General features: G+C 34.3%; 1 protein-coding gene across 1 annotated transcript; it reads left to right on the forward strand.

Moving 5' to 3' along the window:
* The first annotated feature begins 11,338 nt into the window (after positions 1-11,338).
* Positions 11,339-16,678, forward strand: LOC123261333 (putative wall-associated receptor kinase-like 16). Its single transcript, XM_044722921.1, has 3 exons — positions 11,339-11,497; positions 11,638-12,231; positions 16,613-16,678. Exons 1-3 carry the CDS (start codon positions 11,339-11,341, stop codon positions 16,676-16,678), a joined length of 819 nt encoding a protein of 272 aa, XP_044578856.1.
* Positions 16,679-16,920: the final 242 nt, after the last annotated feature.

A 16,920-nucleotide genomic window follows, 5' to 3' on the forward strand; every position in this document is an offset into this window, starting at 1 on the left:
GATTGTTCGATTCGCTAATACAAGACGGTTGTCTCGTCAAATTGCGATTACAGGGATTTTGAACAATTGGCGAGCGTTACATGCTTTTTTGATTTATCAATCTTTGGAGAAAGGTGGAAATAGAGATAATTTACTTGCAACCTTGCAGAAACCATCGACAAAAGCGTATTTACTTTTTTTGCAATGGGTGCTTAAATCTTTCAACGAGACTAACGCTTATTTTCAAGGGATTAATACTCCAATCCACGAGTTGCAGCCATGTTCGATAGAGCTTCTCCTTTAATTTCTCCGGAGGTTTATCCAACCACATATATTGAAACCTGAAACCTTTTACGATAACGTCCATGACATAAACTTTGAAGAAATTTCGAATCAACTTAATTTGTTTGAAGTAGATGTTGGACCCGATTGTCGAGAGTATTTACTGCTTTAACAAAAGTCTGAAGTTCATGAATCAATCATTAAATAACATTATCAATAATAATAATAACAATTATTATTATTATTATTATTATTATTATTATTATTATTATTATTATTATTATTATTATTATTATTATTATTATTATGTTATTAAATGCTCAGGGGGGTTGTCCCCGAAGTCCAACTCTCCGAGGGCCCAGCCTGAGCTCCATCCATTACTGCTGGATCACTCCGCACAACAAGGCGGTTAGCGGCCACAGCAGGCCAAAGTCATTTCCCTAAGTAGACGGAGGGAACTTATTATTATTATTATTATGTTATTAAATGCTCAGGGGGGTTGTCCCCGAAGTCCGACTCTCCGAGGGCCCAGCCTGAGCTCCATCCATTACTGCTGGACCACTCCGCACAACAAGGCGGTTAGCGGCCACAGCAGGCCAAAGTCATTTCCCTAAGTAGACGGAGGGAACCTAATATTACAGCCTTCTGCATCCTGACAGCCAAGAACTCAGATTTTGACGTGCAAGCTGGAACTTTGGCAAGTGAGGATACAAAAGACTGTTTCATCCCTCCAAGGACGCCAACGATTAGGACGACTAGTTTGACATGGTAACCTGGGTAAAGTTTGCCAATTTCAAATAGGAGATCCTGATATATTTTTCTTTTGTGCTCTTCTTTGGCTGAGATGTTGTGTTCAGCCGGGGCCGAGAACTCAATGACATAAATGTCACGAGTGGCCTTGTCGAAGAGCACAATATCAGGTTTGTTGTGATCGATCCGCCGGGTTGTTGCAAATGGCATGTTCCAGTAAATTTTGCAACTGTCATTCTCAACAACCTGGGGAATATCTCCTGGTAGATAAGGCAGCACTGGTGTCATATCAATACCGTAGTAATAACGAAGATAGTAGTACAGTACTCTCAGGGCAGCGTTGTGACGCTGAATATATGTACCTCTCGCCAACACAGGACATGCCGACAAAAGGTGCATGAGCGTCTCCGGGTGTTGTTTACACATCCTACATGACGTGTCCAGAAGCTGCACCTGGAGCACCTTGCTACGGTATTCTAGAGTGTTAATGACACCATCTTGGCAGGCAAATATGAACCCTTCAGTCTCGGACATGAGGCCAGCTGACTTTAAGAAGGAAAAGGTCAGCTGGGTGGACAAGCCATGATCACGCACGTGTTTGAAGTACACGCTGTGCATGGACTTGTCCATCAGTTCGCCTAGGAGTTGTTTTTCCTCGGCGTTCCTGATGACGCTCTTAAATTCTTCCTTTCGGAGTTCCATAAGAGCGTTTATCTCTCCAAGACCAAGGGTTCTTGCCGCATATATTGCTGCCTTATACAAGAACGACCCCTTATGCGCATTTTCATGTTTATGTACGATTTGCATAAGGAAGTCATCCTCGTCTGCAGTGAAATTGACAACCTCGAATGTTAAGCCCAGGACCAAACGATCATGCAGCCGCTCCAAACTCTGCAGAACTCTCCCACCGATGGACCGGGAGAGGTATAATCTGGCGACTGATGAATTGGGGTGCATGCTCCGATTCATATTGATAACCTTACGGGTTTTGATGTCGAGATCTCGTAAATCCTTTCGGCTCCATTTCAGGACACCGAAAGAGTATAGTAAGACTGGGACAGCGAGCATGTTAGTGGCGGAGACTTTATTTTTGCCGGAAAGTTCGGAGGACCAAATTTTCCGGACTCTCCTAACATACTCACTACGGAGAGTTGCTCGGACTTCAGAGACCGCATGCATGCGGTGCTCTTCCATTCCTAGGTATCTATACAACTCTCCGGCGCCTAATTGTCTTAAGATGCTCCCATCTACTAACTCGACATCATCACCCGTATCAGAGCACTTACCCCTCGCCAGATGTATGACCGCACACTTGTCCAACCCAAAAGACATTCCGACATCTCGTGTGTACTCTGCTACGATGTTCAGGGCTGCCTGTAGATGATCTTCATTAGCACTATATAGCTTCAGATCATCTATGTAAAGCAGATGGGTGATCGAGTATTTTCGATCACCCGGAGGCCCCACAGAGTACCCATGGGTTTTACGGAGAGCAACAGATATAGGCAGCAGTGAGATGCAAAACAGCAGAGGGCTCAAGGAATCGCCTTGGAAGACCCCTCGTTTGTACTCTACAACTCCGGTTACGTGCAGTGCGTTTCCATTTCCTATATGGAAACGCGTTCGTCAGAGCTGCATTGTACGCCGAATGCATTCCACCGTTTCGGGATTGACCCCCAGGCATTTGAGGAGGTATAAAATCAACTCATGAGGAGTTGAGTCAAATGCCTTGCGATAGTCAATCCAGGCCATTGACAGGTTGCGTTGATAGTAGATCGCATCTTGTATGACACATCGATCAACTATCAGGTTCTCTTTGCAACCTGACAGGCCTCTTCTGTTGCCACGCTGTTCATATATCTGTTGCCATATAGGTCCTATCTCCTGCAAGATACGGTTATTCAAAATTTTTGTAAAAATTTTATAAACCGCATTCAGGCAGGTGATAGGCCTGTAATTTTGGGTCAGACAAGTCACCTTTTTGGGTATCAGTACGGTTCGCCCTTCTACGAGCCAGTCTGGAATCGGTTCGTCAGCTCTGATGTAGGATGTAAATATACGGGCCAAATGGAGGTGGGTAGAAGTAAACTTCTTCCACCAGAAGACTTTAATGCCATCTGGTCCCGGGGCAGCCCAATTTCTGCTGCCATCTAGAGCTAAACGAACTTCATTTTCACTGACTGCAGGGCTCTCTTCATCAGCATTCTGTCGACGGTGTTTCCGACAAAATGCTTTGAAGTCATGCAGAGCTGGAGTGTTGGCGTTTACGTTTGGTTGATCTCCATACAACTCAGTCCAAAAGGCTTCCACCCGCTCAGGTGCTGGATAATTCCCGGTAACAACAGTCTTTGGTGTCAGAAAGCGTGAAGGGCTAGATCGGAACAACGAATTGTCGACCAGCCGTTTCAGCCTTTTCTCTAGTGACTTTTTGGCAGTCACTAGAGCTCGCAATTTATTAAGCGACTCTTCTTTGATGACAAGAAGAGTACTTTTATTCAATGTGTGATGACGCTACCGAAGTTCAGCAGCAATGCAAAGTACTCGGGGCGTGTATGCTCGTTGGGTTGTTTCGAACTCAATCACACATTGGATGCGAGAGACATGTTTCCGGGATCTGTCAATTTTGTCGCCAAGTTGTGCAATGCGCTGTCTCAACCTTGCCTCGATTGAGAGACGATGTCTCTCTCTCGGAAAAGCCGAAACTGCTGCACCATACACAACCTGGTTCACAGCGAGCAGAGTGGAATCCTCCTGGATCTGTGTAAGGAGATCTTCATTGACCTTGTCAAGTTGTTGTTGGGAGTAAGTTATCTTTTTAGATATACTTACTTGCCGTCCTATAAAGGGATTGTTGTTATCCAAGGAGGAACGGCGTCGCTCTTGGTGTAATTGCGCCGGAAAGGAAAGTCTATTAGACTGCCTTCTATCCGGCACAAGCGATCGTCTGTTACGCCGGAGATGAGCGGCATAGTTACGCAGGTGTTTCGGCGTAAAATGTGCTAGCTCCGGATGCATGTCACTCCAAAGAGTGTGCATCCGGGCTATGTAACCGATCATCCCCGGCTCGCTGCGCTGGTAACACGCCAAGAGATCGACTCGCAGTTCCTCCGTCCACTTAAAGTTAGTCCTTAAAGCGCCAGTGTCATCATCATTTATCGGGTCCGGTGTGCTCCTCCCACCTGATAAATGGTCCTCATCCGAAAAGGACCGGTTGTGGGGAGCACTTCTGAGATTATGTCTTGTTGTAACTCAGAGTTTCAATGCAGTGGGTAGTTGGCCCACTGCACCTGTTACGTCGTTTGCCTACAGACCTGGTGTTCTGGTCTGCGTTTCCCGCGGTGCGCCACTTGGAGGCCACGTAACAAGCCCGCTTATTATTATTATTATTATTATTATTATTATTATTATTATTATTATTATTTACCCTAATGGCCATCCCTGCAACTTCCCGCTAATTCCATACTCGGCGCTTAAAATTGTACTTGAATTAATTGTAATTGTACTTTGGCCCACTCGAGTGGTACGGAAGATTTCATACTATCTTTACCATCTCTCTATAACTCTACGTGTAAAAGATGCAATTTAGAAAATTAATTACTCAAAAACGGTGCGGTCAATTGATCTGAAATTCTGGTAGTTAATTATTAATGTATTTATCTTTCGATAAGAAAAATTTCATAATTTTCTGTTGAAATGCCTATCACGCAACAACTACCTTAATGACACATTTGCCTTGTTCATTTTTATAAAACAAATTTTTAAATTCTTAGTTTTGATTAAACTTTTATCAGCGTCAATTAAATTATCACAAAATAAATTAAGTCGTATTCATAAGAAGAAAGTTACAAGAAGTAAACATCACAATATAAATTCAAACTGAAGTGGATAAAAATGGGTTATGCAGTTTGTAAACAGGAAAGCAGAGGTCGCTTAAATCTAGTATTCAAAGTAGCCGTAAGTGGCGCTTGTAAGGCGTGCGGGAATAGAAATTCGAATTTTCTAATTTTTGTTTTAAAAAATTAATATCAATGGTTAAGCGATTAATATTTATATTAATTTTGATAATTGGTAACTTTAAATTAAAATCAAAACATAAATAACACTCTAATAATAGTAAATATATAAATAAAATTTGTATAATTTAATAATAATAATAATAATAATAATAAGAATAAATTTTGAATTATTTATTAAATTTTACAAAAAGATCTCCTTTTGATCCAAAACGTAAATTTTATTATTTTTTTTTATACTGAAAAAATTTGAATTCATAAAATTTGATGAAACATATCAATAGGGTTCAGGATTTTGCACCCGATTATTAAAAAAAAAAAAAAAATTCAAATATTTATCAAAAGATACTCTTTTGAAACTCAGCTCCTTATTTGATAAAATTCTTTAGAATTTATTTACCAGCGTGATTATCAAGTCCGGAAATTTTTAATTAAAATTATTTGATGAAATTTAATAAGAATTTAATTTAATGCTGGATATTAAAATTACGATTGATTTTAAATAAATTTATGCGTAGGATTTTAGTTCGGATTTTTGGGGAATTAAATTATTAGTTGTGAAAATCTTTCTAATTTGATTGCTAGCTAATGACTGAAATCTTAAGTTGAAATTTAATGTAATATTTTTTTGGAATTGAATTTTGTTGTAACTTTTATAATTAAAAAATAAGGTAAAGTAAATTCAGAGTGTGTGTGTACGGGTTATGTGTGTGAGACTTGTACGGGAAATGTGTGATAGAGAGTGTTAATAGTTTTATGAGTATTGGTAGTCCTGTGGACTTAAAATCAAGTTAAAAGTGTGTGGAGTTAGTTGTGTTCAGTCGTCCGGTGGAGTTGTAATTTTAAGTTAGTTTTAGGCGGGTGTGGGAGACCGTTAGTTAGAAAAAGCCCAATTAGTTTAATCAGGTTGTGGGAGACCGTCAGTTAGAACATCCCAGCTAAACATCGAACCGTCGTTTGAAAAGGTATCGTTGTAAATATTGTTTGTCTCGCAGTTAATTTCTCCGTGTTGCTAGTTAATAAGTTAATTATAGTGTGAGTGTAAGTGTGCGCAAATTGTTAAATTTTGTTATTAATAAATACGATCGTTTGTTAATTAAGAATTTATTTATTTCATAGCACCTTCCTCCAGTCTCTCTACTCTAGACGATAAGCTCAGCTCTGGACCGGTTCCAGGAACCGTGAGAAAAATCCTGGTGACGCCCTTTTGTTTATTAATTTAGCATTCAAATTTTGTTTAATTTTATTTTTCCATTTTATTAATAAAGGGACCAATTAAGCGAAATCAGACCCGTTGCATGGTTTTACCCCGTTTTTCGTAAATCGAGTTTTCATCGGATCTCGACGTTTCGAGGCCCTAAGAAGCTTCCCTCATTATTCCCGCGATGATGTCTGTATTTATGTATGTTTGTGTGTGTGTGTGTGTGTGTGTGTGTGTGTGTGTGTGTGTGTTTGTGTGTGTGTGTGCTTGTGTTTTTTTTTTATTTTTTATTTTTTTCATAGAGGAGGTCAAATACATTTACGTATACCGAGAAGAGATGGTTGTCCTGGGTATGTTGGACTCGGAAGTCAATATTATCGACAACAATACCGACTAAATATCCTCCTCTTTCTTTTCCCATAGATGTTACGGGGAAGATTGGATCGGAACCTCGTTAGCATTACTTCAATCTAGTCCTTGTTGCGTCTCACGATGGTTACTCCTAGTTACTAATCTCTTCTGCGGTTTTTTCTTTTAAAAGACGCTGCGCATAGGCTGTGACAGCTAACCAGTTATCTTCTTTTTTGATCATGCAAATTACCAAGCTCTCAGGGGAGAGTGTGGTGCCAATAGTTTCTTCAGTACTGCTTCTGTAGTCCTTCCACCGGTCACACTCGAAGAACGTGTGCTCGACGTTGTCAATTTTGTCTGGGCAGTATTTGCACGTTGGTGTGCTTTGCAGACCCATCTTGAAAAGATAGGCATTGAACTGCCCATGTCCCGTCAATAGCTGGGTCAGAAAAAAGTCCGTTTCACCGTGCTCCCGAGAAAGCCAGACATTGATGTTTGGGATCAGGCGCGCCGTCTATCTGCCCGTCTCTCCCGATGTCCATTGCTGCGTTTCCGCCTTTATCCTTGTTCTTGCGTCTTTCATGTCTTCGTCACTATTTTTAGCGTCAGAGTTTTGCTCTCTCAAACGCGAGTAGATCGATGGGTGCGGCTCCCGCAATAACCAATATAGCCGCCTCGGAAACCGTTCGGTAGGCGCAGGCAACCCTGAGAGCGCCTCGCCGTTGCCCTGCCACTATTTTTTGCTGGTAGGTCTTTTGTTTCAATATGTCTGCCCATATTTCTGTTCCATAAAGAAGTACCGAGTGGACTGCTTCTAGAAGAACTCTTCTCTTTTTGGTTCTTGGTCCCATGGTGTTGGTCATAATTCGTGCTAGGCTAGACACCGTATTGCTGGCTTTCTTGCATGCACTGTCGAGGTGTTCGCGGAAAGATAGTTTCTCGTATATCATTACCCCAAGATAGCGCAGAGCTCTTGTTGACGTTAGTGTTGTTCCTCCCATGTCCACAGCGAATGGTTTTAGGAACCATTTTTGACGTGTCAAAACGGCCATCTCGGTTTTCTGTTTGGCGAGATTCAGGTGATGCTAATCAAGCCAAGTCTCGACGGCCTTAATGGTTTCCCGTACTAGCAGTTTGGCCTCTTCTACGCTGTCCACCACTATAGTGGCCGCAACATCGTCTGCAAAGTCTGTTAGCTCTACTTGTTCTGGCAGCGGGATTTCAAGAAGCTCGTCGTAGTCTGCGTTCCATAGATCGGGCCCCATTATTGAGCCTTGCGGCACGCCAGCTGTTATGGCGTATTCTCGTGGGCCTTCAGTAGTTTCCACTATTAGCTTTCTATCGTCAAGGTAGTTGTCGACTAGTGCCTACGGAATCCTGATGGGGACATCAGTTGTTAAGACTCAGTATGTTCTCATTCCACGCTATATTGACATCCTTAGTATGTCAGGACTTCATGTACCGACAGACTCAGATAGTCAGTCACATCAAGTAATTTCCTGGAATTCCATTATCAGGCTTTTACTCGAAAGAAAAAGTCCTTAAATTGAATTTGTAAGCGTTAATGTAATAATTATTACTAAATTACTTTAACAATGTCGAAGAGATCAATAATTGTAATTTACAAAGGTGATACCATTAATTTACCTTTAAATGAAAATGGAAATCTGAATTTATGTACTTTGAAAAGTTATTATCCCGACGCGCAAGGCTTAACCTACAATACAGGGGGGCAAAGACATGCTGTTGAGATTCATGCTGATGAAATGATTATAAGAAATCCGAACTTGGAATATGGAGTTTACATTATTGAAACAAGTAAGTAATATAAATTTTTTTAAACAAAATTAATTTCTTGAAAGTTTATTGTTGAAAAAATTGTATAAAATATAAATTGTATGAGTAGAAAATTTTAAAAACTGAGTATAATTAAAAATTAAGATATTGTTCTAATTCAATTAATGAAAACAATTATCAAGCACATGCTAATTTTTGTATCATATAAAATTATTGTAAAATACCAATGTCAATTCAATATGCTTATATTAATTTTATGGATCATTTGAATAATAATTAGAGATTTAGCAATCTTCAGATATCTGCTTGTCATGACACTTTTATTAACAATTTGAATCGAATGTTACAGTTTCCAAACAAACTACAGTAAATCCTAAAAAAAGTGAAATAATGGAAAGAATCTTAACATCATTAAGGGATAAAAACAAAAATACAGAAAAAAACGTGAAAATCAGGTGAGTATTAATTTAGCCTTCATATTAAATATTATTCACGTTTTGTCTAAAATATAAATTTATTTTTTTATAGCCACGAGATAAATTAGACATTCGAAAAAAATCCAAAGTCAGAGAAATTCATGTAGGATGGCTCTATCGAGAATCTTTTACCGAAAAATATAAGCAAATGAAAATACCACTTGGAGGCATAAAAATGATACCTTTACGTTACCCATAGTAATATTCGATGCATGACATAAAGGAGCAGAAGATAAAAATCTTTGACAGCCTAATTCTGCCATTTGACCGGCTTGATGTTCAGGTTGACACATTTGATGCTAAATGTCTTTCTTCATTCAAAAGTAGCAATAATAATGATGATGACTTCTGGTCTTATATCAAGAACGAAAAAATTATAGTTTCTCGTTTTCGACTCTATTTATTAACTACACCAAAAGAAACTACTGACCCTGAGAAAACTCATGAGTGTTCGAAGATATCGGAAGAGTTGAGCAGCTACAAGTCTTTAATTAGTTCTAAAAATGATGAGCTTTCAACAGTATCATCAATAACTCAATCGGTATTAACGACTCGGGAGGAGCATACAGTAAAAGAGTCATCAACACTGTAACAATACTTTTCCCCAAAATTTAACTAAATTCGACCGATGGCGGAGATATCGGCTGGGTAGGGTATTTAACGCTCGCCCTTTTAATATATAATAAAATTAACCCGGAAACCCCTCAGGCTGGGTTAGTGCACATTTGGACGCCAGGTAATTTTTATGCAAAAATTACCAAAAATAATAAAAATTCCAGGGGCCGCGCCGACGATTAATTAACGATTTAAACTAATGCGAATGAAAAGGTAAATCTTAAAGTAACTAAAGTCAAGGTCAAGACAGAATTTACAATTAGACATAATAAATAATTAATTATAAAATAATATTTTATATTAACGAATTGAACTAGGAAGATGAGTCATGGGAAAATAATCCGGGAATTGACTTACATGAAATAAATCATAGTTTAATCGGTAAATCTTAATAACAATAAATTATTTATTTATAAACGGTGTTACTTAAAACTAAATCTACTTTCCAAATAACAAATTAAATTCTTTATGGAACAAATATAATAGATTTCAAACAATTAAACCAATATAAACGATAATTTTAGATATTAGCCTTTCAATTTTATTTACGAACGTAATAATGATTAATGTAAGTGTAGTACTGTGATTAGTAATTGCTGGCCATTTCAGGGACCTACACGAGGCTTTCGGGATAGGTACAAGTATTCCCTTAAAATAACCCTTACTCGCTACGGGATCGACCCGATAAATCGATAGTGAATTTAGTTAAACAATAAAAGAATAAATTATCTAAGCCAGGAGACAGCAGTGTGCGGATATTAATCGATCTCAACTTGTGAGTACTCACCAAAAAGGAAACTCAACCCAAGGCACCAAATCCACACTCCTTACAATAGCGGAGGTCCCGCGTGTATACCTTACACCAAGCGGGCCACCGCGTGTCTGCTCAATTTTTGTCACCGTAAACCGTTCGAGGCCTCGTGTTTGACAACAAGGGCCTCTCTAGCCATTTTCCCTAATTCAATGAACTCTTTGCTCGCGATCGATATTGTAGGGCCTATATGACAATGATTTACGGCAATGCACACAAATAATAATAATAATAATAAATTATAAATAATTCATTATAAATGTCTGAACTAAAGATAAAATTAATTCTTAAATTAATAACAATAATATTAGAAATTTCACATATAAATAATACTAATAGTAATAAATTCAATAAATAAATTAATAAATAAATATAAAATAATAAATTCAGAGACACACCGAGTGTGGATCTGTTGCCAAATTTAGGCGCAGGGAGGGACGCACACAGGGAATAAAAACCCTGTGACAACACATCAAAATTACGAATGCTTGGAGATATTGGAAGAGTCGAACAACTTCAAGTCTTTGACCAGTTCTAAAAATGATAAGCTTTCAACTGCATCATCGTTAATAATCCAATCGGTATTAACGACTCGGGAGAAGCTTACAATGTCAGAGTCACCGCCAAATTGTTTTGAAAATAATGACTTATTATTATCATCATTTATTGATTTTTCGGAATCAAAGATTGATGAAGATACTGTGGTAAATGAATCTAGAACTCCAGCTGATATGAGTAAAGATGATGATGATGATAATGTATGTATCACTTATGAACGGGTAGTGGTTTCCCAATATTCGAATGATTTGTCAATTGCTTTTTATTCAAAAGAAGATTTGTACTATACAGAAATCGAGAACGTAGGACATTTATCAATGGATGAATTTGACCCTGTTCTGAATGGTTATAAAATTTTCTTCTATTTCTGTGAATGGCAAGGTTTTATTGGACATTTACACTGATTCGGACATGACTCGGATGTATACTTTTCTGTCAACGAAAACCATTCATGGTGGTTATCAATATATTCTTCATGATACAGAAGAATTGCACGGAAAGTGCAATGGAGTCTATAGAGTTGGCATTATCAGCAATTGCACTGATGACTGTGAAACCATTTTTACGTGGTATGAGAACGGAAATTACTGAAACAGGAAAAATTTGGATATTGGCTGTCAAATATAGCTCCAGATCGAAAATACCACTGTGTTTTCTCGTGCAAGTACAATTCTTTGAAAAAAGAAGCTAATAAAGCTATAAAAAATGATATACCAGATCTGAATATTAATCGGCTAAATTCGATTAAGGTTCCTATGATTGAAAGAGCTGAGTTACAAATAACTGATACAATTTTGGGTGCAGGAACTCAAGGTGTCGTCCGGAAAGGACTTTGGAAAAATACAGTGTGCCGTGAAAATGATATCCCTCTCTAAGTCGAACTGCATTTCAATATCTAGAGAAATATGCGTTTCGCAGTCTGTCGATCATCCTAATGTTATTAAGACCCTAGGCATTTGTGTGGAAACCAATAGATTGTTTATTACAATGGAACTATTCACTGGTACTACTTTGATGAATTATATATTCAACGAATATAATATAAACTGTGAAAAACTGACTACTGATATGAAACATGCAATAGGTCGACAAATTTGTCTATCAATAAATTATCTGCACACTCGAGCTAATCCGGTCATTCATGGAGACATTAAGCCATCCAACATTTTGGTGAATCCTCAGATGGTTGTCAAGGTGTGTGACATGGGACTCAGTAGGTTTGCTCACGTGACGAAGTCCCTCGTCAGCACCATGCATCATCAAGCCCAGTCACCGAAAAGAACCTTGATGTACATGGCTCCTGAAATTCTTAAAAATAAATTGCCAACGATTAAATCTGAAGTATGGTCTCTAGCTTGCACTTTAGTCGAATTATATCAAGAAAGTTCAATCTGGGAGGTAAGTAATGATACTGACTTGAAGTCTTTACTTAATGCGCAAACTACTCCGAATTTTTCATCAGTTCCCAAAGAACTAGTGAAAATTTTATCTAATTGTTTTAATTATCAGTCAAATTTAAGACCAAAGATATCAGAAGTTCTAAATATTTACGAAAAAATGACGTAACTTTTTTTTGTAATTTTTGTTTTAGTATTTTAGTATTTTCTGAATAGTGTCATTACTAAAGATGAAAAAAATGTATCGTGTGCTTTATATATTGATGATTGACAAATAATACTTAAAGAAAAAAGTTTTAATATAGTTAATAATTTATGACAAATAATATATTACAAGTATTACTAAACATAAATATTTTATTTCATATAATAATGATATTGTCACTAATTCTCAAGTTTAAAAATATCTATATAATATTAATATAAACATATTTTATATTTTAAATTACGTTCTTTGTGTGATACTGATAATCATAAGTAATGATTCTTAAAGTCCTAAAATTCAAAGAGCAACTGAAGTAGCTACAAAAAATCAATAAGATTACTTTTGAGCAATAATCAAACTAAATAAGAATAATATCATTATATATGAGAGTGAAAAAAAGTATAAATGTATTGATATAATCAATACTTTGTCCTAAATTATGACAAATATTGTTAAAAACAAATTTATTACTCAATATATTAATGAATGTGATTAATATGAATGATTAATACTTTTTTAATATTTAAAAAATTAATATTTTACTTCATATAATTATGATTGTCAGTAATTCTTAAGTTTAAATACTTAAATTAAATACTTAAAAAAATATGTTTCAATATAATTAATAATTTATGACAAATGATATTACAAGTATTACTTATCATAAATATTTTATTTCATTTAATAATGACTGTCACTAATTCTTAACATTAACATAAAATATTGTAAACATAACTTCAACATAGTGATAATGATTGAAATTTATCTTTTGTATCTACTATAATATATTCATATTTTTCCTTTGATTAAAATTACTTAAAGTATTTTAAAATATGTAATACAGATTAAACAAATTTTATTACATGATAACTATATTTTTATGAGCTACTTGTTGTAAACTGAAACATATTAAATACTTTACATAATTTTGCTTGATAAATATCTAGAAATTTATTTAAAAATTCTTCCTTAAAATAATTTTAATAATTATTATGTAAGTTAGTATAACTATGGTGACTTTTATTACTGTTTTCATAATTATAATATAACAATTATAATTGTTTTATTTTATTTTTGAGTAATCAAAAAAATATATTACTAAGTGAAAAATAATAACATGACTGTAAAAATGTTAATAAAAAGTAAAGTTCTATGAAACTTTTAAGTTTCAAGTTTAAAGGTAAATTGTAACTAAAATATTACGAAAAACCTCGATATCAATTAAATACTGTGTCTTATGATAAACAAATTTTAAGGACGAATGATATTTAATTACACACGGGGTCTTATCCCACAGACTTCATGTGTGTGTTTTTAAAAAGTCAATCGTGTGCATGTTCATTATATATCATGTGTAATAAAAATAATAATAGTAATAATAATAAAAACATTAATAATTATAATGACAATAACAATAATAATGATAATGATATTACCTAGTTATAAAAAATGCAATTGAATTGAAAATAAAAGTTTATGGGAATGCAACCAATCAGTTCTGTACATATTATTAATTATGATTTTCATTTAATATAAACTGCTTTTATGGTATTATCCTAATCCACTCCTACTTAAATAACAATCAGTTTGATTTTTCTTTATTATAGATACCTTAAATTAGTTACTCAACACTCACACACCATACTGATGAATCAGTATTAAATTCCATACATTTATGCATTCGTCATTTAAACAATGTAATTGTTTGTCATTTAAACAATTAAATCAACTTGTCAATTAATTATTTCAGTCGTTCAATTACGCAAACTTATAAAGATCTAGTAAATATACTTGTATTATGCCAGTATTTCATTTTACTCCAATGTATGCTGAACAACTGGAGGTCACATAATTTATTTACAAACTGTCGATTATTTAGTTATATAATTAATTATTGAACAAAAATTTTATAACGACTGGGAGGTCAACATTATTGGTATTATCGGTTAATTACACAAAATTTTTATATACTTTTACCATGCAGATTTGCAGTTCAAGTTTTTTTGGTGTTTAAAAAAAAATAAAAATAAAAAAAAAACCATACGTAGATAAATTCACTTAAATATTTAGTTCTCGAATTTTGATTAAATTGTTTTTTCAATTTAGTTTTGATTGATAAATTTATAAAAATAAATAAATTATCGATGCATTATAAGTTTGTTCTGGTATAAATAAAATTTTTAAATAATTTATAAAAACCAAAAATACTTAAAACTACAATCGTACAATTCTAAAAATTACAATGAGCATTATTACAATAAGATTGTCGAATTTAATAATTTAAATCGCTAAAAATCAATAAAAATAACGATTTTAACATTAGTCCTAAAAGAAATTCAAAATAAAATGAATTTTTTACAATAAAAACTATCAAAACTTTAAATTAAGAGACTCTTACTCATCACATATTTTATTGTATTTATAATTTTTTTTTTTTTTTCAATAATAAAATGAGCAAAAAAATTTATTAACAAAAATTAAACGCAAATAGTATTTATTGTTATATTACAAAGGTTGAAATAAAATTAATTATATTCATAAATTATCACAACTCATTCGCACCTGACAATTTTAAAAACGTATTCAATAAAAAAAGAAAATAATAATAATAATAGTTATAATTGATAATTAGTAAGCATTAATAATAATTATTATAAACATTAATAATAATTAATATAAACATTAATAATAATTATTATAAACATTAATAATAACGGCCATGTCAGTTATAAATCGAGATAGAAACGATTAAATTTAATAAGTTAGCTATCTTTATATCAATATATAATATAAAATTTAATAGCAATCGCTAATAGCGTCGAAAGTCTTGATAAGAACTAAATCTAATTATCAGGTACAAAAAGTGATACGGTGATTAGAAAAAAAAATTCAAAATATTTAACAGTATTAATTCTTCATAAAAGAAGAAATTAAAAAGTATTCAAAATAATTAGGAGTATTGGAAAGAATTCATATTTCCTTATTTTCAATACTTTTTCATCGTTTTTTTAAGTAGGGCAATGACAAATAAAAAGCAGAAGATTGAATAAAAAAAAAATTGATAATAATTAACATAATTATTATTTCACATAACTTTTTAAAAAGATGATTAGATACAATTCTTAATAACTATCCTTATTATTTTATTTTATCTCCGTGTAAAAATTACAATTCCATACAATTTTAATTTGAATAATTTTACATCGTGATATAGAATACAATAAAAAATAAAAAATAAACCCATTACATTAATAATAATTTCAACAGTCAACATTAATTCCGATTGTAATACATAAGAAAATAAATTTATTTCAATAAAATAATTGATTCTACTTATGTGTCATTTGAATAAGTTTCAAGTTTATCTAAAATTGTAAAATACAATTTAAGAGCATCTTTAACTGTTGAACATACAACTTCATGAAGTTCTAATAGTTTTAAGATATTATAAAAGTCGTCATCGTAAAGTTTTGGTACAATACTATAATCATTTAAGCAGATATCAATATCATCTTCTTCGATCGGTTTTTTATAACCACGTTTTCCAAAGATTTACGGTATATAAAACAAGCAATTTGGTTTTCCCGCCGGCATATGCAAATTTCTTTGTTTCCGAATTCGGTGTCTATTCCACTCTTTGCGAACAATTTGCAATTCAGCAGCGATCAATGGTCCGAAGCAATATCTTAAACATTCCACATGAATTGTATTCGAATCTTGATAAAGATAAGTAACTTTCAGTAACTTTCAATTCGTTGATTCGCAGTACTTTTGCCTTTTATAAAACTTTTAAGCCCAGCAAGCTTATCATCGTGATAATAACGTAAGCTTTGCTGTAGAGCTTCTACTAAACAGTTTTCTGTTCCATGATCCGATCGAATAAGTGTCGGTAAGGCTTTCAATTTTTTGAAAGCCTCCGTTACAATGCTGTCCATTAAGGAAGAGACTTCGGCGCCTCTGGTGAAGCCATTTCAAATCGTTTGGCGACAGTTTGGTAGGATTTACCCTAGATTTATACTATAATTTACATTATAGTCTATGTATTGTAGAACGCAGACGTGCTTTTACATTGGCATTTTTATTGTGTTATTTGTGACTCTCTGAAATAATAATTTCTTACTCTCATTATCAGAGAAATTTTATATTTAAAAAAAAACGGCGATTATTTTTGATTTAGGTTAGATTTAGTTTAGCTGCTTTGATTAGAAATTTACGTGTGCCACCATCTTACGGATTGTGCTAGAATGTCTATGTGGTGTGGACTGTGTCTGAAGGGCATTAGTGAGCCTACGTCAGCTGTACAAACAAATGCTGTTTGTAAACATTACTTTCATGACACATGTGTAAAGGTGCGATGTGGCTTATCAACTAAGTCACGTGCGGCAACTAAGGTTCATGATTATTGCCCAGCTTGTGTTGTTGATGTCTCACCGATATTAAAAGAAATTAGTGAAAAGCTGAATAAAATAGATGATGTAGATAAGA

The sequence above is a fragment of the Cotesia glomerata genome, linkage group LG3 (genome assembly GCF_020080835.1).
Source record: "Cotesia glomerata isolate CgM1 linkage group LG3, MPM_Cglom_v2.3, whole genome shotgun sequence".
Lineage (NCBI taxonomy): Eukaryota > Metazoa > Arthropoda > Insecta > Hymenoptera > Braconidae > Cotesia > Cotesia glomerata.